The sequence below is a fragment of the Gallinula chloropus genome (genome assembly GCF_964237585.1).
Source record: "Gallinula chloropus genome assembly, chromosome: 21".
In the NCBI taxonomy this organism is placed as follows: Eukaryota; Metazoa; Chordata; class Aves; order Gruiformes; family Rallidae; genus Gallinula; species Gallinula chloropus.
In genome coordinates, this window is record NC_140106.1 from 8,043,553 (window position 1) to 8,066,726 (window position 23,174).

Genomic DNA, 23,174 nt, shown 5'->3' on the forward strand with positions numbered 1-23,174 from the left:
TCAGTAAGATGAGTGTTATCCCAAGTCCTTGGGACAGGCTTTACAGTTGGTCAGGGGCAGTATGACAAGCCAGTTCCAGTGTTAAGAGCCCCCCAGAGAGATGCCAGGAGGCATCTGCTCCTCCTGAGGTCAGCAAGAACCAGGGACCTGCTGCCACCCGCAGAACCTGGCCTTTGCCATCCCCCAGCAGAAAGGGAGCTGTATGTTTTTAAGAACACAGAGTTACTCCTGTGCTGGAGAAAGGGAGGGGAGGGACGTGGATGACATCGTTTCCTGCTCTGGTCCCTGTGACTTCCAAGGAGGGGAATGTTGGACTCGTGCTCCGGGCAGAGCACAGCCAGCTCCGGCTGCACACAGGCTGCCCACACTGGGAAGAGACTTCAGGGACCAGCATCTGAGGCAGCCACGTGTCCTCAGGCAGCCTACACCCGGAAAGAACACACTGCCACACAGAGCTAACGAGCCCTCCATGCCAGGGAACCATGGACACCACACTTTAAACCTCCCATTCCACTAAGGATGAGCTTTGAAGCACCCAGAGAAGACTTGGCTGCTCACCCAGATCCTTTCAGGTAAGGAGCAGCCTTCCTTTGAAGTCAACAGAAGTTTTGGGGTGCTCCACAGATGAGCCCCAAGAGTCACGTCAGCATCTGTTCTCACTCTCCTGATGTAAGCCCAAAAAATATGTTTAAAGAAAGAAAAAAAAGCAGGGATGGGTGGGTGGATGGAAAGCAAGTGTTTGCTCCCAACTTTCAGGAAGCAAAAAAAATCCCAGCTCCTGGAGCCAACACAAATTCTGTGAGGATTCACAGACTGCCCAAGTCAAGGCTGTTTTCCTTCCCCCCCTTCTGCATGAAGCAACATTAATGATTTATATTCCTCCTGAAATGTTTCTGGATGCTGCTTGTCTGAACCAGGGGGAGGAAATAGAGAGTGAGCATGAGGGGCACGTGTGGATGATCTCACACCCTCAGCCTCCAGCTGCCACATCTGGCAGTCAGCAAAGGAGGAGCAAAAAGGACTGCTTGTCTGTAACAGATGGACCCTGCAGACCCCAAGTGCCACGGTGAGATGTCTACCTTAGAGACACCAAGAGACTGGAAACCAAGAACACACCAGGAGCCAGCCTGGCAAGCAAAGTTTTAAGGTCTGTCCTTACTCATGAGGTTTATTTCAAAGACCTAGAGGGAGTGAGAGGGATTGGGGTGCTCAACCCTGGAGAGATCAGTGGGGAAGTATCAAGGGAATCAGCTCCTCTCTCTGTGCCTTCAACAAACCACTCAGTCCCTTGATCCAATACTCCACCACTGGTCCAAGAGCTGCCCAACAATCAGACTGTTGTAAAGGAAGCGACACGTGCCTAGGAAACAACTTCAGGATCTGGGCAACTATTAAGAACTTCTGCTGATTCAGAGGAAGCCTTGGTAAAGGAAGAGCTACAAGAGAAGATGGGATCTAGAGAAGTCAGTGGCAGAATCCTGCCTACATAAACCCAGATTCAGAATCTTTACTCACACAGGGTCAACTGAATGCAATGGGCAACTACAAGAACTTCAGGGTCCAGCTCCACAGACACCACCAGCAGAAATCTCACAAACTGGGGGAGAAAAGGCAAAGGCAGTACAGTCCTCACCTCTTCAGGTCTGCTCAACACGTGCCCTTCAGGGCCTGTGATCCCCAGCTCCAGGATCCTCTGCTGCTCCTAAGGCAGAAGGAAAAGAAGAGTCACAAAGAGATTTAAAGCAACAGAGGGGTTTTCTTGCAGACAGAGCTGTATGAGAGAGGTACTGGTGAGATCCAGGGCACCTGTACCAGCTGATAACTGCACGGTGCTTTACAAGAGGGCTGTACAACCCAAGTCCCATCCCACTTCCCTTGTTGAGAACATCCAGAGCTCACCAACCCCTTGCTGGTTTGTTTGCAGGAGGTCAAGGAAACCTTTTATTTTGATTTGCCTCACACTGGGTTCACGGCCCCTCAACTTTTGCTACTCATTTGTGTCTATAAAATCCCCTCTGAGATGTGGCAGGATGGTATCTCATGGGAGCCACCCTGCAGCTGCAGGCACGGGGCTGGGGGGGCTCTTCTGGGTCAGGCAGGGCAGAACCCCCCAAAGCATCCCCGCAGCACCAGGCCTGGCGTGCCTGAGGACAGGAGGAGCTGGAGATCACATTACATCCAAATGCATCATTAACATTTCTTCTTTGCTGCTGTTTGAAGGATGAACAGATCCCAAGCAGCAGCATCCCAGGCACTCCATGAAGCTATTTCCCTTCCCACTCCCCCCATCCGAGTCCCCGCAGAACATTTCACTGCCAGCAGTGACAGTCACACCCAGACACACTCTGTCACTTGTGGGGGGAAAGGCAGAGATGGCTGATATCCCCCAAAGCCACCCCAAAAACCTGCTTTATGGGTGGAGGGGTTAACAAGCGATGTGCAGCTCTGCTCCCATCCTTGACAGAGCCATGCCCAGCTCATAAGCTTGGCAATCTTCTGTTTGCAATGGATGAGGAATTCCAGTTTAAATCCCTCCCAGCATTTTGCAGTGAAGAGCCCACAGAACAAACACAGCATACCTCAGCGATGATGTCACCATTCTCAGCGTGCACTTGAGCTGTCGCGCCGATATCCCGGATCACACTCAGGACCTCGTAGATCTGGAAGATGGAAGCCACGTGTTACAGTACCCCAAGCACACACCCAGGCACCCACCGACCACGAGGCATGGCCCCAGACTCCTTCAGCAGGCCGAATTTTGCAGAAGAGAGGAGAAAGAGAAGCGTTCAGCAACGTCAGGGTTGCTGGAGAGATGTGACCCATTTTCCTGCCCATAACCAAGTTCCCCACTCTGTACAGGGGGATGCTACTGATACAGCAAAGCACCATCCATCTGCTTTGGGACATCCACAGGGAAGCAGCAGCAACTGCACGTGCCTGCACCTGGACTCTCAGTTTCATGCTGTTGCTCACTGGTGCTTGGCAAGCACATTACACTTGATTTGCAGGGAGAACCTGCACCCACCAGAGCTCTGCCCGGGCAGCTGGAGTTCCTCTCTGAGAGGGCTCAGGCTTGAGCAGCCCACAGCACTGTCACTCATTAGCATGCTTGTTGGAGCCATCAGAGATAACTGTCCTGCACCACTGCCTCCCACGCTGTTCCAAGTGACTCCCAGGCATTCCTCTCCTCCCACCACGCTCAGAAACACAAACTGTCCAGCCTGACAATTAAAAGGACCCACACGCATCCACCACAGCAGCAAAGAGGAGGGCAATTCCTTTCTGAAGGACCCTCTGATTCTTATGCCAAAGCCACTCCTGGACCAGGATCAGTTCCAGCTGATTAACACAGAGTTAATTCTGCCAGAGCCCTCACTGTCCTGCCCTGTGCCCAGGCACAAAGCAGCAGCTTATCGATCTGCCACTGCTTCCAGGGGAAAGGAGCTGGAATCAAACCTCTGCACTCTCACAACAGGCACTGTGCTGTTCCTTTCCCCAGCCAAGCCTTCCTGGGTTTGTTAGTTATAAATATCTCTTTACCCAGGAGCTCTGGGCACTGCTGCAAACCTTGGGCATTGCTACCTGTAGGAAACTGAAACCAGAGCATCAGACCCCAGCACACTGAATTTAAACCCTGGTGTGCACAGCCTGCAGCGACAGAGGCACGTGCACACTGAGCCTGCCTTACCTGAGAGTCAGTTAGCTGAAAGCGATCTTTGAAAGCCATGTACACCAAGAAGGAGTTCACACCTGGTGGAAAGAGAGCAGAGGCATCATCTCTGACACACAGGCTGCAGGCACAGGTAAAACACCCTTGCATGGCACACAAAGCAGAGCCTGGCCCTGGCTGTGTGGTGCCCCACTCCCTGCCACAGCAGTGATGGGGACGGGGTGTAAGTGTGCCCTGCTCTGCTGTGTTCACACTGACTGAGACTCCCAAGTCAGCTTTCCCTCTCCTGCCCTCTGAACCAGGAGCAGCTCTTACCCAGCACGTGTGGGAAAGCACTCATTAGGATGTACAAGGCTGGGTTTTTTTAAAACTACAAACAGGATGGAAAATTACTCTAGCTTAAGGATGAAAGGTCAAGGAAATTAAAGAGGGGAAAAAACTATGAGGTCATTTTATTCAGCTCTTCTCCACTTATAGCAACCAGTGCTGGACTGTTCCTTCTGGGCCAAATTATTCCCTCATTTATAACAGTTTAAGAGCCGAAGCTATCAGCTGCCTGCACTAATGAAAAGCAAAGGTGCTCCTCCCAGAGCTTCACCTCTGCTAAACCAGTGCTGGACCACCTAGCACCCCAGAGCAGCACCAGCATGTGCCACCCCCGAGCCCCTCGCTGCTGCGACCCACCAGGACGTGCCGAGGTAAGGTCAGGGCCCACAACAGCTTCACTGAACCCTCAGAGGAAAACATTTCCCAAGAGCCAGTCCCAAAAAGCAGGGGACCAGTCCTAGGGAGGAAAGCTGGGAAGGGAAGGCTTCCCTGGCCTTCAGCGACTGAACTCACCGTGGTCTTTCACCAGAGCCTCCATCTCCTCCTGCACGCCTTTATGCCACTCGGTGATGTCCACGTGCAGGGAGTAGTCGCAGCAGGATTTGCTGTCTGCCCATTCTCGCCACTGGTCGAACGCAGTCAGCAAACTGGTCCCAGGCTCAGGGACCACATGATCAACTGGGAAAGACAACCAAAGCCCTGGTTAATGGCTGGCACGGGAGGTCTCCTGGGTGTCCAAGGTAGAACGTGTGCTATGTAAACAGTCCTGCTTTCTAAACACCCATCCCATTTCTGTTCCATGATCTTCCCCTCCCCAGCGGTCAGGAACCTTCCAGGCTGAGTTCTTTCTTGGCCGGTACGTAGCCCCTTGTTGCTCTGCCAAATTTAATCTTTAGCTTAAGTAGTACGAACAACAGGGAGAAAAATGACCTTTTCTCTGCGTTACCAATGGGAGCCAGAGAAAACTCTGGTTGTCACCAATGGCCAGAGCCTTAGCACAAGAGCTGTCTTCCTCAGCCCACCCATTAGTTAAAATACCCCATTTAATTAACACATCACAGTAATGAATCCATCTCCACTTTATGAAGCAGGGTGCACCAAGAACTCTATCAACCCCAAGATCTTACACAGTTTATGGGCAATTAGGAAGTTCTGCCTGGAGGCATCAAAGGGTTAACACAGGGGAGTCTTCACAGCCCAGCAGAATGACCCAGTGTCCTGGATCAGAGCGTTATCACCATCTTGTGTCATGTGCTGCCCAAAGATGAGTAATGGGAGTTTGTGGAGGGAGTGGGAGAGGGGTAAGGGAGCTCTATCAGGTCCCTGACAGAGTCAAACCACAGCTGGTTACAATAAAGAGGGATGGATGGAGGTACCAGTACGTGTGTGCATGAAAGGCAGCTCCAGGGATTAGGAATATCTCATATGGAAGCTGTGCTGCCGACACATCTCGTAGCAGCTCCCCCGAGCTCACCGATGGCCAAACCACCCATCATCCCCATCACAACAGAACACAGTTTGTTTCCATAGCAGCTTGCTGCTTCATTTTATGCACAGGGAAGAATTCAGCAAGAAGGCAGCCTGAACACACAAGGTAAGCCAGCAGCCTTCAGCAGCCCAGGATTGAACTCACCCAGAGAGACTCAGGGAAGGAGCAACGTGATAGAGAACAGCACGGGCTGGTCACAGGGACATCCCCAGCTGGGGGTCCAAGAGCCAGAGGGCAGATGCTGTACCCCACATGCAGTGCCCTAGAGCAGGAAGAAGCACTGTTGCCAGAGGCACCAGAAGCAGCAGATGCTGCACACAGGAGATGTGGAAGGTGGATGTGACCCTTTCATGCTGTCCAGAGGTAATTCAGACATTAAGGCAAACGTCTCCTCAATTTTACCACCCCTTGTTGCAGTGGAAGGGGACAACTGTGCTGCAAGATCATGGCCCACACCCCTACATGCGAGGGTTGGGGTTTTGGGAGCCCAAGTAAGTAAGAATGAGCCTAGATCTTTGCAAGGAGAAGAGTCACGATTGATTCTTTGCCAGCAGTTAAAAGGACAGAGCCCTGCCACAACTCCTGCCTACTCCTACGGGTAGGAATCGCCCACACATGGCTCAGAAGTTCTCCTTCCAGCCCTCAGGCACAGCTCAAGAGCTCAGAGTAAAACAAAAAGCTTCTTCTTTAAGGTCCCTGTGCTTCAGACAGTACAAAGCAGCTGATGAAAGCTCCATCCGCCGCATTCCCACAGCCCGAGGTTCCTGAGATGACCCCTGGGTATGACCTGCCCCAGGACCATGGACACACGGTCTGCTGACCCACCAGAGCACACAACATGCCCAGGCCTGGAGATTACCCTGGAGGCTTCCCATGTGAAAAACAGCATGCTGTCCCGACCCCACTGAACCCCTTCTCTCTAGGGAACCCCACAGCTGACTGCCCCATCTTCCCTGCCTTCATCTCGGAAACCAGGAATGTTCGACTCCCGCGGCCGCTGGAGCAGCCCCACGTCTGCAGGACACACTCAAGACAAACTGTTGCAAGACAGACTGTTGTCACCCCTTTATTCTTAGGCCGTGACAGCCTTGATCTCTCGGTGCTTCCAAGCCCAGATGTTTTCTTCCTGTTGTTGATTACCGCTGCGCAAATGATGTCAGCTCCTGAGGCCTGCAGAGGAAGCTGCCAGCTCAATTTAGGCTCAAAGTTTGCTCCAAAACCAGAAACAAACCGAATTAAAGAAAAGAAGAAAGGAAAAGATCATTGAAGTATCACTTCAGCAGTACTGAGACGTTCAAAGGAGCTACTTGACAGCTTGGGGTCCTTGGAGGGGTCCCCGAATCACAGTGAACATCAGGCCTCATCCTAATATTTCTCTGTATTTAATCTACACTCTCGTGCCTGAGCCAGGACCAGGGTTACAGCAACCTCTCAGCTCCAGAGAGAAAACATTCTGTAGATTTATCCTTTAACCACCTGAGATGCAGCACCCAAAGCACAACAGCCCATGGCCTGGAAGCAGAGAGCTCTTTCGCATCGGCACAGGAGTGGCTTTGCAAAAAAAGAATTTAAAAGGCTTTTATGTTTTAAGAATCATCAATGTTTCCCTTGGTAAAATGCTGAGGAGATTGCAGTTCACCTCCCTTTGGATGGAGCAGGGTTCAAGCCCCACAGGCCATGCCCTGTTCCAGCCCCAGTCACCGAGACTCTTCACCACCCCTCCGATGCGCTCCCCCGTCACCACGCACCGCGTCGCATCGCTCACAAGGTGCATCTGCTCTTACTTCAGCTCCCACCCGTTATCCGGGGCTGTTTTCCAGCCCATCTCGCTCAGGATCCTTCACTCCTCCTTGGGCAGATTAATCGGCTCAAGATTACAGCAGACAATAAGCTGAGCTGAGACAACAACACAAGCGCCGTGAGCTTATCTGTGCGGCTCTAATGAGCCAGAGCTGGCACCGCGCCTCCCAGCAGCCAGAGTGCCTGAATGCTGTGGGGGAGAGACCACCCCCCCCTGCATCAGGCACTCAGGGGGAAGGGGAGGACAAAAACCTCAAGGAGTTGAGCACTGTTTGCACATAAGCGTGAACTAAAGTCTGAGTAGGAGAGGAGAAGCATCAGCATCGGTTGGTAAAGAGTGAGCAGCTACTCACTGCACCATTGACAGTGTGTGCATTGAAGGTCAGCTTTGAACAACCCCTTGTTCCTGTCCAGCTGCTCTATCTCCCCCCTCCCTTTAAAACCTTACCCCTCCCCAAACTGCATGGCACCCCGAAAACGGTGCCAGTCCCAGGGCTTTATGAAACACTGCATCGTATCTCAGCTTCCCTGCACAGCCTGGTCCTGCAGAGCCCCTCTGAAGCAGGGGGATCCCTGCAGCTCCTGCCCACACCCAGCTTGAGAGGGGAGGTAGTGATTCTGCACAGGCATGAGGGATCACACACAGGAAAGGGGAATTAAAGCAACAGCCTGCGAGATGCTTGGAGACTGAGGCCACAAAAAGCCCATATAACCTCTGACACTCTCCAGCGCTCCCTAAAATATTTATGTTTTTATCTCCTTTATATTTCTGACCCCTCAGTGAGCTCAAGAGAATTATGATGTCACTGGGGAAGCTGAATCCAGCTATCAGCCCTGCCTGGAAAACAAAGCTTTACATTTTGGATGGACAGGGGCGGGGATTAATGGGGTTTATAGCTTCCTGCTATTGTAGCCTGGGCTTTTTTTCCCCCCCTCTTTTAGCATCCTGCCTCATCTGAGCAGGCCTTGGCTCGCTAACAAACCTTCCTGGAGTTTCTATTAACAGCCCTTAGCTCCAGCCTTCCCCATAAAGGGGTTTTTTTCAGCTGGTTTAATTACGTGTCACCTAAAGCATGAGTGAAATTCTTCTTGCTCTTCAGCTGAGGAACGGAGCTCCCAGGAAGGAGAAAAACTGTCTGATACAGAGAATATAAACGTGAATTGGGGTCAGATGTTAGGAAAACTGGGTCTGCAGTAAAACCACGTGTGCAGGGCTCCAGTTGCTACTGCAAACTGCAGCTTCCCGCTTGATGTGCTGCTCCTGCTCGCATTAAACATGCCTATTGTTTAAGAGGAGTTTATAAGGTGAAAATCCTCAGTGTTTAAGCCTAACTGCAGGCAGATTTCCCCTCCCCAAAACTGTACATAGCAGCTCCATCACTACAAACACATCTGCCTTTTTAATACTCCTTAATCTTCCCAGCAACTGCATGTGATGAAATCTGGTGAATTTATTGAGTTGTACATTCTGTCACAAGCCCTTTTATTGAGAGGCTGTAATTAAATTCAGCCCTGCTAATTGCACAGCTCCCTACTTAGAGGGGTGTGGAGCTGTTGCTTGTCTACGGCTGCAGTAGTATTCTTCTGGTACTGGTGTGAACTGGGAGCAGAGAGGAATAAAAATCAATGTACATGAGCTGAAGTCAAGCCCTTGACTGACCCCAGCAGCTTCACAGAAGATTATCCCATAATCACAGACCTTATTTCATGCAGGCTAGTAAAATCCCACAGTCCCTTCGACCACTGGTTATATACCATTAAGACCCTTCTAATTGTCAAGAAATTGAGCTGCCAAAGGCTGCCTCATCCAGCAATGAAGCTGTTCCCCAAGTCAAACCTCCCAGCAGCAAGATTCTGCCTCAAGCCTTGAAAAACCACTGCCAGCTCAACAGCTCTGCATCAATTCAGGTTGGAAAGAGATGTCAGCATTTCTTCTGAGCTCAAAAATCCCAAATCAAGTAACCTGCAAGAGCCTCGTGTCTCCTACGCTCTGATTTCATGCCCAGTCCTTCCTCTAATCCACACCCCAGGTGATGCTTTTGATCCAGGACAGGAACAGGTAGCTGTGGGATCGCTTCTAAGGGAACTGGAGGTAAGGAACAGTCAAACCAGGAATTTTCTCAGCACCCTGGATGCAGCACTCAGATCTCAGCTTTACATGATTCCAGGGATTCATTCCCACATTCCCTTCTTGTTGCTGGTTTAGGGGTTTCCTCCCCCCAGAAGATACCAAAATGCAGAGACTGTTCTGGAGAGTAACAACGCTCTGAGCAGCCCAGGATACAGCACACAAGGACTGCTCACTGCACATGCCTGCCAAGGACCAGGAGGAAGGGACAACCCAACAGCCCCGCTGCTGTTCTCTGTCCATCTGTCCATCTGCCCGATTGGCCTCCACGCAGAGGACCAGGAGCTGGCCCAGGCTCAGAGGAACCAGACGTGTCCACGCCACGCTGATTACATCCTCAGACTGCAATGTTCTGCTATCCCCTCACTGATGTCATGCAGATATTTCACTTGTCTTTTTAGCTGATTGGGTCCAAAATACGATGAATAATTTAATGCCAGCTGGACACAAGTGTAAAGAACAGGGGTCTGTGTGTCCAAGCAGTAATGAACAGCCCTCTTCCACAGCTGGAGTGACCACATCTTCAGATCACAGCATAAAAGGCTGAGTTCCTTTACAGCACAGGTTTACTGTACACCCAGGCTCTGCTTCTATCTCGGGAGGTCACCACGACGCAGGCGGCGGGGAGCCAAGTTCAAAGGAGATATCTAAGTGCTTCCAAATTTATCCTTTCTTTTAGGCATACTGCACACTTGAAGTTCACAAAAATCAAAAGAGTCCACAAGACTTCAAAGACTCCCTTATAAATTGGCCTGTCAACCTTGAGGGAGTGGGACTGAGAAAAACTCTGCCTGTAGCCATGGATCTCAGCTCAAGAGAAAACACAGCTCCAACAACACAGCCAAGGGGCAAGAGTTTGATCAGGAATGAGAGGATGAAAGATCAAGTGCTGAAAGCCAGCTCTGTCCCTCTCAGGTCAGTGGAGATATCTCCTGCCTGACAGGCATTTTCCACTAGCTGGGAAGCTGGAACAATCCTGGATTTGCATCATTGTCACCAGGACCAGGTTTTGGTCTCTCAGCTTCGTTTTGTTGCCTGTGGGTGTCTCAGGGGATGCTGGAGATGAAAAGGAACACAGCCACAGGAGGGGAATTCATACAACAGAAATCTGTGATAGTTCTGAGAGGGCCAGAAGGGTGAGCCTTTTCCCCAACGAAGCAAACTAAATGCAAGAGTTAGAATCATCCAATCTTTAAGGTTGGAAAAGATCTCTAAGATCATCAAGTCCAGCCCAACACCACTGTGTCAACTAACCCATGTCCTGGAGTGCCACGGCTACACAGTTTGAGCCCCTCCAGGAATAGTGACTCCACCACCCCTCTGGGCAGCCTGGTCCAACGCCTGACCGCTCTTTCAGGGAAGGCATTTGTCCTGATCTCCAATCTAAACCTCCCCAACACAACTTGAGCCCAATAAGTCTCATTGAGACCATGAGTTCTCATTCTATATAATCACCTTTTTTTTTTCCCCCAACAGCTTGGGAGAAATGGAAGGGAAAAAACCCTGCTTGGTGACCCTGTCCTTTCTCTCTGTGTATTCACCATGTAAACATCTGCCATCGCTGGTCAAGGACCAGACACTTCCTCTTCTCGTGGCTCTAGCGAAATGACATCATGCTTTGAGGAAGGTCTTCATCAATCACTGTCATACCACTTCCACTTCTGGTAAGAGGCCAAGCGTCACCATTCTATTCTCAGTCAAACTACTGCCTTTGATGACTGTCAAGCAGAACTACAGACAAGGAAGTGAAGACTCAATCCATGTGTCCACAAAGAAAACTGGTGGGATCTGATGTGGAGGTGCAGGAGAACCTGTTTTCTAACAAACCTGTTGTAGGACAGAGATCAAGCAGCCTGTTCATACCACACACATGGGTTATCTGATAAGCCCTAACCATCTGCTCATCTTCTACCAACTTTGCAAGGCCAACATTGGCTGTAAAACCAGCTATCAGGTTACTGGAACAGTACTCTGTAGGAGACCTGAACTAGATGATCCTTAATTTAAAGAGAAATACTGTGACAGAGACCCCAACAGCCGAATTTCCTTCCTCTGAGTCTGAAACCCAGCCTCTGACACAGTCTGGTCTCCTCCCAGGCCCAAAACCCCCCTGGTTAGGGGGCACAAAGCACCATGTTTGAGGCAGAAAAGGAGCACATGGCTCCTGGGCATCACCTGATCCGGCCATCCCAAAGGTGCACACTGAGCCTGGGGCTCTTCCAGCCCAGGACCCGGTGAGGAAAACCCCTGTGTACAGGATGCTGCCCTGTAGTTTTCCCACACACAGAGCTGTCACAGGCAACTCAAACTCTAAACCTCCACCTGATTTCCTGTCTCAGGCACGAAAGCCCAAGGGAGCGACAGCCTGAACCGCCCCTGGACCCAAGCTGGGGGATGCTCCTGCCTGAGCAAAAGGCCTAAGGGCTCCACGAGGCACTATGAGCAGGTTCTACCGCACTTCACCTATGGACACTTCTCTCCAGCTACTATGGGACTGCAAGGGCTTTACAAAACCTTTCCAATTCACAGTGGATACAGAGTGTCCACAGATCAGCCCGAAAAGCCCTCTGTACCCCCTGGGCAGCCCAACGCTTTGGATGTGGATACAAGTCCCATGAATGCAATCTGACACAAGACACGCCTGTTGGGGAGTATCAGTAACTGACGTGTTGCTGGAAGGGGATTCCCACAGCACTACTGGGTCACACTGCCTGGTGCTGTGCTTTGGGAGCTCTCCCCACTCCCCTCTGCACAAAAGCTGTGCCATGTGGTAAGACAGGATCCTACTCAGGGAGCGACTGCCCCAGCTCAGGCTGCAACTGCCCCAGGGAGTTTCATTCTATGTCAAACACCACAGAGTCCCCCAGATCCCAGAAATACACACACTGCACATGTGTAACTGCTTTCAGGAACAAAGCAATCTGGTGCAAACATGCCCGAGCAGCGGTCAGGAAGGGGAACTTCCAAAAGCACAGCCCTTCCTGACAGGCTCTGCAAAGTCAGTGAGAGGTTTCCCCGTTAGAGTTCACTTGTTACAGCCTAAGGGATCCTCCCACTGCTCAGAGCAGGTTTTCAGGATGGAGGAAGCCCAAAGCCCTTTACACACACAGGGCTCCTCTGCCTCATGTTTCTCCTCCTATTCCTATGCCAACACCAACCAGAGCAGCACAACTCGAGCTGCAGGGACTGGGTGTCTGCTGGGAGGGACAGGGACCATCTCTGTGCTGGGCAGCATCCAGCATCTCGCACGCAGAGCTCTCAAGGCAGCTCTCCATCAAAACAATCACTCTGTATTTCAAATACGAGGGTGTATGTGAACTTGGCTAATCTGGCTTATTCACAACCCCTCAGCAACAAAGCCACTAGCATGGAGGAATGAACTGGCATACCCATGGCCAGAGAGTCCTCCTGGCACTAACTGCTGAGTATCAAGGGAAGAAAAAGAGTCTTCCCAGGAGCTGTAACTTTTACATGCCCATCACTGCATCCCTCTCACATGCACATGGCTTCCACGAGAGTCAGGGCTGTGCAAAGGCTCAGGCACAGCCCCAAGTCAGTAACAACTGGCAGTTTATAAGCACAATTTAAGTACACTGGACAGGAGGAGCTGATCTGTATTCCTTAAGCATTTCTCCCTCTCACCAGGAAGATTAACACCCGGTTTCTAAGAAGCAGATGGGGGTCTGTGAACCGCAGGCAGAGTGGCTGAAGGGAAGATGGAAAAATCCCAGCCCACAGACAGCACTCACCCACATCCAGCCCCAGGGAGAAGCACTGCATTTTGGTTCAGCCATCACTTCTGCTGGGCACCTCTTGCCTCCTTCCCTGAAAGGCAGAGCTGATTCCCAACGTTGGGAGTGAAAAGGTCCCGTCTGACAAGGATGGTTCCTGCTGAGTCAAGCTCACAGCAGAGTGCAGGGAGGCAAGAGGCTGAGCACTGGTGGGAGGCAACAAAAGGAAAGCCCGGAAGAGCGCTGGAGGCACCATTTCCTCCTGCTGCTTTTAAGACCTTGTCTCAACTTGAAGGTGATTAGGACGGGTTATCCAGCAAGATTTAACACACCTGCCCTGGAAACCTACCGCAGGCAGCCAATGGCACGATGCTAACGGGCCATTGTGGTTTAGATTTTTAAGATTGCTTTTGATCTAGAGCAGACTTCACCTGGGGGACCCAGCCCTGATACCTGCACCCTTCAGAGCACCACATGCATCTTCCACCAACGGAAGGGGCTACCTAAGAGACAACACCTTAGCTCTTTGCTCCTCCAGCGTGACATCCATACAGCACAGGACTGGGGATGGGAGCGCAGGACCTGTGAAAGCAGGAAAAGCACTGCAAAGCACCCCCCAAACAACTGATCACGAGCACGGGGAACGCAGCGCTACCGATCCCAACCATCACGTGAAGCAAGAGGCATTAAGTGTTACTGCATAAACAGACAGTGGTTACTCCTCCCCAGCGCGTGCCAAATCCCTCTTTTTGGGTGCGTGGAAGAATCTAGGTCAGTCACATCTGCAGGAGGACGGCTGCGCTGCCAGCGGCGCTGCCATTTCAACACCCATCTGTCAGAGTGGAATCGGAGTCTCTGGGCTGCAGCACGTGTGGGACAGCCTCATCCAGCCCTGCTCCACGCTGGTCCAGAGCAGAATTGAAATGCCTCATCACCTCTTTGAACACATACATCAGTGGTGCCGAAGAGGAGAGGGCTGGGAGAGGGGTGTGGGCCAGAGGCAGAGCCATACTGGGGCAGGTAGCAGATGGGAAAGCTGGGACTCCAGCCCCAGTCTCTGCCAGCCAGGGTAACAGACATGACCACAACTCGGGACCCAGCATGACCCCAGGCAAGCAACACAGCTTCTCAAGCCCTCATTCCCCAGGTCCTCCTCTGCTGCTCACAGGAGCCTGTTCTCTCCACGACAAACAGTTGTTGCAGCTCAAAGGGACAACAAAGCCACAACCCCAAACACATACACAGCACACACAACCTACACCGAGGCCCCAACAGCGGCTCCTTCCTGTGCCAAGAGACACAGAGGGCTTGGTGCATCCCTTGTGCTCCCTGCCAAGGGGATCCCTCTGGAAAGGGGATGGATGAGGCGATGCCACCCAGCAGAAAGGGACCTCACAGGGACAGCTGGAAGCAGAGCTGGCCCAGGCCAGGAGGTGATAGGCAGAGCAGCCACACACACCACTGCTCGCAGAGATGCCTAATGGACTTAGAGGGGTTTAAGAGCTTGAGAGGAGCAGTTCACAACAGGGGAGTGCCCATCTCTCCCCAGGACTGACTTTCTCACTAAGGATGTGAAGCCAGCTCTGAATGGGAGCGGCCAAGGCAGCAGCAGGGGGCTGGGAGTCAGTGGAGCGAAGGAGATTCGGGGAATCAGTGCAGAGGGCAGTGAGCAGGGGGTGTAAAGAGCACCGAAGGGGCAGAGGACCAGAGGGGCTGTGTGCTCCTGTGCAGAGTCTTGGTGACCGAGTCCCAGGAAGCCTCTACCCATTCCCATCACCAATTATCTTTTGCACAAGCAGGTGGGCATTTTCATTACATTTCTAGTGAACTGAACATTTCTGTGCTGCAGAAGAACCGCTGCCATAAAGTGACACAAGCCCTGGAGCCCAACACAGCTTTCAAAGTGCCAGCCCCCAGCTCACAGTTCCTCTTTTATCTCTGCTGCTGGGTATAAAAAGAGTCAGAGCTCAGGCTTGGTGCTGGGGAATGGCACTGAGCTGTGTGTGTGGTGAGGCTCAGCAGCTCTACCATCACTGCCCTCACACCCACACCGCTTGGGTTTGCACCTCCACAAGTTTCCACACAACTGCCACTGTGCCTGCTCCTTTGCATCTGCCTGCATCCCCTGCCTGCAGCCCCTGCTCACCATTTCACCTCTCACCCTCCCCAGGACAGGGCTGATCCCAACAACATAAACCAGCAGCACCCAGCTGGGAAGACGATGATCTCATCTTCACGGGTGGGTCGAGATGCCAGCCCACACCACACTCCCCCAGCCCCACAACACTGCCCATCCCTTTCTTAAACCCTGCTCTAAGCTCACGCTGTGGTTTAGGCTCTGATCCACTCTGGGGGCTCCATGCTCTCAAGCCATGCCCAGTTCAAAAGCCAGGCAGTGAGGAAGCCTGCCAGACCGGAGGCATTTCCCCCAGCACAGTGGGGATCCCGAGGAGGAGCGAGGAGTGAGCTCTCTGCAGGCTCCATCACAGCACCTCCTGCCACCCCGCTCCCGAGCTCTCACCTGGGCAGCAGGGCAAAGCACTGGGAAGCCAACCACAGCCCACACGGGGCTCCCCTGCATGTTCTGAGCCTCCCAAGACACAAGGGCTCACATCCCCAGCGTACGCTCCCCGTGTCATTACTGTAACTACTCCTCCAGTTCAAAAGGCAGCTGGCTCCCAAGTCACTGAGGCAGAAAGAGCTGTAATTTCCCTCACTGTAATTTCTCACTATGATTACAGCAGTGGCTGACTGAGTCAACACAGGCAGTAACAGCCTGCAGCTTCGCTCAAGGACAGCGGATACCCAGGGAGCAGCACAGGCTTGGGGGGAAGGCTGAAATGTGTGTGGGAGCTGGCTGGGACAGAGGCTGAGCTCACTAGGACATTAACCAGGCTAGAGGATCAGAGAGCCAGTGAATGTGCAGCTTGGCCTCATCCTTCCCAAAGGGTTATGGGCAGGGAAAGGAGATCCTGCCTCTCCAGAAATCGGGAAGTTTTACACCACTGATGCTGATGGGGGTTCACCCATCACAAGACTTGGGAGAGGCCACCCTGTTCTTGGCAGTGATACCTCCCCTCTTCACTCAGAGCTCCAGGGACTCTTGTACATCCCGGGGCATCAGCCTGTCTCAAACTGGAACCACAGGGGCTCAAAACCACCATCTTCAGCTCAACAAAGCTGCGGCTCTGGCTGAGAAAGAGCCTCCTGTGAGAGCAGCTCCTGCACACATCCTTCCCAAAGCTGAGCCAGGACCGCTCTCTTCCCAGGGAAGGCAGGGGAGCTCTGGGAAGACTCTGACCAAGCTGGAGTCCACCTAACACTCCTCCCTCCTCCAGAGTCTTCTGCAGATCCCCCGGGGAATCCTCCCTTCAACCTAAATGCCCTAACACCCTGTTCTGACTTCCTGGGGGGGGCAACAACCCAAGTTTCTTCCTGAGTGTTACCCCAAGACACACGTGGTGCTGTTCACTCTTGGCTGACATACCACACTAACACTGTTTTAAGTGTTAACAGAGAAAGGATCATGCAAACTGTACCCTGATACATCATCTCCCTTCCCAGCTCTGCCCAGCAAAACCAGCTATAGCTTTTTTCATACGTTAGCAAAGTCAGCTGGAGCCTTGCCTTTGGCACTGAAGAGGGCAGAGACAGGAGGATCATAGCTGGAATTCCTGCTCAGATGGCCTCTGTGGAACGAGGAGCTACAAAAAGGCACCAGCTTCCAGACCCAGGGCTGGAGAGCCCTGCAGGGACATGGGGGATGTACAGCAAGAAGGGCTAGTTCAGACCATCCTGCCAGCCACTCCAGCTGACCAGTTTGGAATCTCTGGGTTGGAGCCAGATATGCTTCCCACCAGGATAAATCCCCACTAGTCCCACAGAAAACAGGGCTGCTGCATCTGGTACTGGCTGGGAGCTGGATCCCCCTGCCCTTGCTGCTGTAGTAATGAATTTACATTAAAGGGGAAGGGAAATAAATGAGAACGGGGCTTGGAAACAATAGGTTACATTCTTGAACTCCTGTGTGCTTCCCTTGGATGTGTTTGCCATGGGAATTAAAGGAACAACGCTGGATTTGATCTGGGCTGCAACTGAAGTTCCCTGAAACCAACCCAGACACACAGGGTGGATTCTTGGCGCTGCTGAGGTCGGGGACAAAACTTGCCATAACTTTGCCAGAGCCAGGATTTCACCCACAGGGTTTTTTTTTTAAAACCAACAACTGACAGAAAGCGACCCGAGATTCCTGCTCTAATTTCCCTGAAAAATGTACAGAGCACAAGTATTTCCCTACAAGGACTGGGGAGTGAAGAGCCTTGAAGTGCCCTCCTGCGTGACTGCACGAAGCGAAGCACAAAGCTCAGGAACCTGTTTTCTTCCCCAAAACAAGGGTGACGTGTACAGGAGGAGAGCAGATGGAGCACAGGTATTTGTAAAGAAACACTACAAAGTTTGCTTGGGGCACAGATGAAGAGAAAAAAAAAGGGTGTTTGGGTTTTTTTTCCCCATGACAAAGCTCGCACCCGTGAGGGCAGCTCTTCCAAAAAAGCCCAGAGAGCACAGCCAGCCACACTTCCAGGAGAGGAGCAAATCCTCCTCTGGAAAGTCCCAGGCACAGTGTATTTAAAACACACACTGACATAAACATCAGCGTGTGGCTTTCGGGCTGCAATCTGCTCGCTCCATCGCAGATCCCACCCACTAAACCTGGTCCTGTTTATCATGAAAAGGAAGAAAAACAATGCCAGGATCAACCAGGAGTCCCACCTGCTTTGGGAACACTCAGAGGCCACCCACCAAGAGCACGTCTGCGAGGGCAGCTCCGTGTGCTTCCTTGTGGAGAGACTTTTGCCAACGGTATAATTTGGCTCTGAGAAGAGCAGCTGAGCTGACACAGAGCAGAGCATCCAAGGCTTTGAAGTCTCACTGGTTTATTTATCCTCTTTCCACTGCTCAGGCTCCAGTTGCTGATACCTGCCCATCAGAGGTGTCTCTCCATCACCTTCAGCAGCCCAATTACTTTGCTGCTCCGCTCTAGGGAGATGATTTTGTCCAGAGAAGATTGTGCATTCTGGTACCCTAATCCCAGGCATGAAGGCAGTACAGCCAAGTTTAGCCACCCACCTCCTCTACACAGTGCCTGTGGTCATCACCAGTGCTGTGCTCATTTCTCACAGCTGTAGAATGAGATGTTAGGAAGTGGGGGTCTCCTCCAATCCCCCTAACCCAGAGATGTGTTATGAACACTGTTAGCCATAAAGGCAGGTCACAGCTACAGAAGTTCCCACATTTCTGAAGGACAAGGCTCTGCACGGGTCAAATTTGGGCAACCAAAGCAAAGGGCTACTTGAGAAGATTTTGCCCAAGCAATTTCTGCTTAACATGTTTTTAAAAGCACCACTGAGGGAGAATCACACTGGGAAAAGCTCTGACACAGATGACAGAGAATATGATTTTGATCTAATCCAAGTTAACAAGGGAGGCAATTCAAGTGTGAACCAGGTGTGCCAACAAGGGACCAACCAGCAAAACCAAGTCAGCCAACTGAGGCTGAAAAGCAAATCCCGTTTCAGTGTGATTAATGTAAAGTGACAGCAAAGATTTGAAGACAAACCAGTTATTCACGTGCATGAGGAGACCACGCACAGCTACGCTCCTGCTTCACATCCCCTGCATGCACGAGGTCATCATCACACACCAACTTCATACTCTGAAGCGACATCATTATGAAAAGCCATTTCCCAGGTTACTAGATGGTTAGTTATCTGAAGCATCACACCAAGTTCATAGGCTGGGCACAACCTCTTTTTGCAGACCCACTAACACGGGCAGTCCAGCTGTGTTGGGACCACTGGCTCCTGCTCCTGCCCTCCCCATCAATCGGCCTGAATCTGGCCGCGGGGCCAGCGATCAAACACTGCTCACAACCATCCCTGAGAGATGAGGGTGTCCTAGCCCAGGAGGAGCTGGGTTTGAGCTCAGGAGGGTTAGGCTCTGCCTAGGATCTCTGCATGTCTGTGGAGCGGACAATAGACACCAGCAGCTCTTTTAGTTCTGTGTGCCCCAACTCCCCTCCTGCACAACGGCAGCACCTCACTGTACAGGAAAGAGCACAGGGTGCTCAGGTATTGCACCGTTTTACACCCTTATCCTCAGCTCCCACACCCACCACCAGACTCCAGGACGCCGCGTTACAGCTGTGCCGGGGCTTTTCTGAGCTCAAACAAGGCAAACAACAGTGACTCACAGAGTTATAAGGCCCTGGCACTAACAAGCCATCTGTGTGTAGCCAAGGCAAGCAGGCATAGACTGCCTGGAAGTCATTCACACGGCATTTCAGAGCCAGAGGGGAGCCCAGGAGTGTCTGATCCTGCTGTCTGCAGGACAGTCAGTCTGTCTGCCTTTTTATTTTGAGACATTTTCATTTCCCAATTTCTCTCTTCCTCCAAAAGAGGAAACAGCAGCACTAACAAAACCCTGACACTAAAGCTGCCTACAGAAGTGGGCACACACAAATCCTTAAATAAGCAGCCTAATTTTCATAGGCACATAGTTGGCATGGCATCAAACTTCTGGGTGTGAACCGTACGATGGACATCGATCCACAGGCGTGATGGAGAACGGAACAGAGGCACAGGAATGCAGAGAATCTGCTCCTCATACTGCAGCCTGAGGTCAAAGCGACACCGGTTTCAGCAGGAGCACACCCAAGAACCTGGCAAAGTCACACAAGCAGCAAGGTAAACCCAGCAGAGAAGACAAGAGTGAAGTGACTGACAGCTCCTAGTTGCAGAAATCCTGGGGTCCTGCATTTCCAGCCCTTTCCCCACCCCTGCACAAGCTTTTCTCAGCAGCCAGGAGAGACATCAGAACCCCCCCATTAGCTGAAAAGGCAAAACGAACACCACTATGGAGAACAGAACAGAATGGGGTGAAGCAGAATCCCTGGAATGTGAGAACACAGCTGGAAGGTGGTACTTTTGAGAAATAAAAAAATTTGGAGATAAAGATGTAATAAATATGTCAGGAAAGACCTTGTCCTTGGAGATAACAGGAGCAAGGACCAGAATGGACTGAGCATGATTGGGAAAGCCAGCCAGAAGTCTGTGTGCACCCATGAATACAGAGATGAACCATCGAGGACCACCACAGAACCCGTGGAGACCACCACTCAACACCAATGCACATGTGGGAAGGACAGTGATGTGTATTCATGAGTTCCAGGGGAAACAATGAATATGCGAGTTCCCTCTCAGGAGACAATGAATATGTATCACTGCTGTACACGTAAGTCAGCTGGTGCTCACCTCTGTGAAGCTCTCAGTGTGTGCACCCAGCGCTGGGATACAGGGATGCCTTGCTTTCTAATTCCCATGACTGGTCACAGAGTTACTGCTCTGATACCCCACCACAGGTACCAGGTGCAAAATAACACCACTCACACAGCCCACAGTCCCCATACTTAGAGACAGAGAAAAGCAAAGCTTTCTAGGAGGAGAAAGAACAGCCAGCTTACTGATCATGGTGGTGCCCCCAGCCAGTGCAGCCTTGGTCCCTTGGAAGAAGTCATCGGCAGATGTCATCCCCTGCTCCGGCATCTGGAAGCGGGTGTGAACGTCAATCCCTCCGGGAATCACCATCCTGCCATGGGCTTCAATAGTTTTCACTCCCCCTGGCACAATCAGATTCTCTCCTATTTGCCTGGATAAACAGGTTCCAAAGAGCAAGTCAGACACAAACAAGGCAGGCAGCCTGTAAACACACACCCTTGTGCTACTTCACCCGGCCAGGGCTCTCTTTTTCTCCATATAAAGCCACACACAGGATCAGCATACAGAGCTGATCATATTTTATTCTTCCTCTTGAAGCAGCTGCATAATTAGGAGCAAAGTGTGCAATTACCTTGGGGCAGTGCTGGTCCTAAGAGGAAGGAAAGGAGCCTGTTGGCAGGCAGCTGGAGAGGGGACCGTGCAGGTGACCAGGTGATCACCCCACCAAACGCGGCAATTTAGATCTCAGGGTTGTTTTGGGAGCAGGGGAAGAAGTTTTGCCTCTGTATTGTTTGCTTTCCTTTCATCCATAAATATTACATAGTCCCTGGACAAACATAAACTCCTGCAGACACCAGTTACCAAATTCCTGATGAGACCTTCAAAGGTCTCCCAGCCAAACTCTTCACAGGCAGGTTTTTAAGAACGCAATAGCAGATGACATATTGCAATTAATTATCTGTCCCTGGCTGGCTCCTTTAACTTTCAACCTTGATTAGCAAAGCACATGTGCTGACCACTTAGCCAGAACAGGAAAATTCCTTGTTTGTAACCTCTGGCTTGGCCAGTTTTTTTCCTAAGAGTAATTTTCCAAAGAAATCTGTAATTTATTTAACGTGCCAGAAAAGGCATGTTTCGGGACTGGAGAGAACGAGTGTGCTGGGAAGAGGTCTGAACCTCAGTCCTTGAGTTCAGGATCATTATTAACTTTAAGGGGGGTCAGACTGATCCTCCTACCATGGAATCATAGGGGACAGCACTGCAAGAGACCTTGGGAGGTCACCTAAGCCCAGGCTCCTGCCCTAAAACTGTACCAGGATTCTGAACTCAGGATTCAAAACATTTTAAGCCATAACTGGGTAAAACATAACAACACAGGTAACTCCAAACACGTGTGTCATCTCAGCGTGGGGCTATTCGCATGGCTACAACTAAGCCCATGGAAGTCCCTACTCTGACCTGTGCTTTAATAGCAATGGGGGGAGTTGGCTCAGCTGTTTATTAAATTCAACACTTCCCTCAAACACCAGGGTAGAGGTGAAATAGTCATTTTCCACTGTAACCCAGCACAGCCCACTGAGAGGGCGTTATCCCTCGCTCACCCATTCCACCACCACGCGGCTTCACTTACTTTATCAACCCATCTTCCATGTAAATGTCTGCATAGAAAGACTGGTCGTCATTGACTATTTTGCCACCTTTGATCAAGAGACGATCGCTCTGCAACACAGAAGCACACAACAATACCCAGTTACTGCGGGAGAACGCCGACAGCCGCACCAGAGATGAAAGAGCAGAGAGGGAAACAGCCTCTGCATTATTCAGAGGCGCGTGTCACAACACCAGTCAATCGCTGCGCTTTCAACTGGGGAGATAAAACATTTTATTTCATCTGCCAGTCCTTTCATCGCCCTGATAATCAAAAAATTCAGGGTGGGGGGAAAGGAGGTGGGATCCAGCGGGCTCGACTGCTCGGCAGCTTCACTGATACCTGCAGCCTGCCACCATCACCTGCAGAAATAACACCCTGAGGGGTGTGTTAATAGCCCCATTGCTATTTTTTTCCTGCCTTGGTCATATGCAAAATTTCCTACATGCACCCACACACCGGAGTCACTACTTGGCTGAGTCAAACTGCTGTCAAGGAAATGGACCAAAAGTCTGTTGCCAGGGGTTACACAACACAAACAAACTCATTTTGGCCAACTGAGTGATGCTGCGGCGAAGCAGACGCTTTTACTGCCTCTCCAGAGCACCGCTGCATCCCCAGATGCACTAAGCACGTATGAACAGAGCAAGTTTAAGATGAAATAAAAGGGTTATTAAAACTCCCTTCAATTAGAAGGCACGTTGGCAGGAACAGGAGGGTAATTATACCCAGGCAGCTATCGGGCGGTGTGCTTTTATCACAGCCCCAGGTCACATCTCACTTCTGTCAGATTTGAGGTCAAAACCCAATTTGTCTTTTTTTGCAGCAGCATTAAACAAGAGCGAAACACTCTGCAGAGCCAGAAGTGCCAGTGACATCCCTTGGGCTCCTTCACTTCCCTGCATTAGATGTACATATTTAAAGCAGAGCACACACGTTACACAGCATTCAGTTCAAACTGCACCTCAGCCCTCGTATCTACACTTCCACTTACTCATATTTGCTTTCCTCCTCCCAAAACCATCTTTGCAAGAGAACAAAGCTCCAGTGGCACAGCACAGCCTGGCTGGCAAAGCCCAGCGCTGAATACAAGAATGGGCAGAGTGG

At 51.3% G+C, this 23,174-nt stretch overlaps 1 protein-coding gene across 2 annotated transcripts in view; it reads right to left on the minus strand.

Annotated features, from left to right (window-relative positions):
* DPYSL2 (dihydropyrimidinase like 2) overlaps positions 1 to 23,174 on the minus strand; it is a gene marked incomplete at its 5' end in the record, with an annotated part of 46,185 nt that overhangs the window by 11,817 nt on the left and 11,194 nt on the right. For both annotated transcript variants that reach the window (XM_084274024.1, XM_084274025.1), the window contains 6 exons: positions 1,634 to 1,702; positions 2,580 to 2,660; positions 3,689 to 3,750; positions 4,511 to 4,675; positions 20,665 to 20,849; positions 22,050 to 22,138. In XM_084274024.1, the coding sequence (XP_084130150.1) occupies positions 1,634 to 1,702; positions 2,580 to 2,660; positions 3,689 to 3,750; positions 4,511 to 4,675; positions 20,665 to 20,849; positions 22,050 to 22,138 (651 nt within the window). The remainder of the gene's footprint in view (positions 1 to 1,633; positions 1,703 to 2,579; positions 2,661 to 3,688; positions 3,751 to 4,510; positions 4,676 to 20,664; positions 20,850 to 22,049; positions 22,139 to 23,174) is intronic.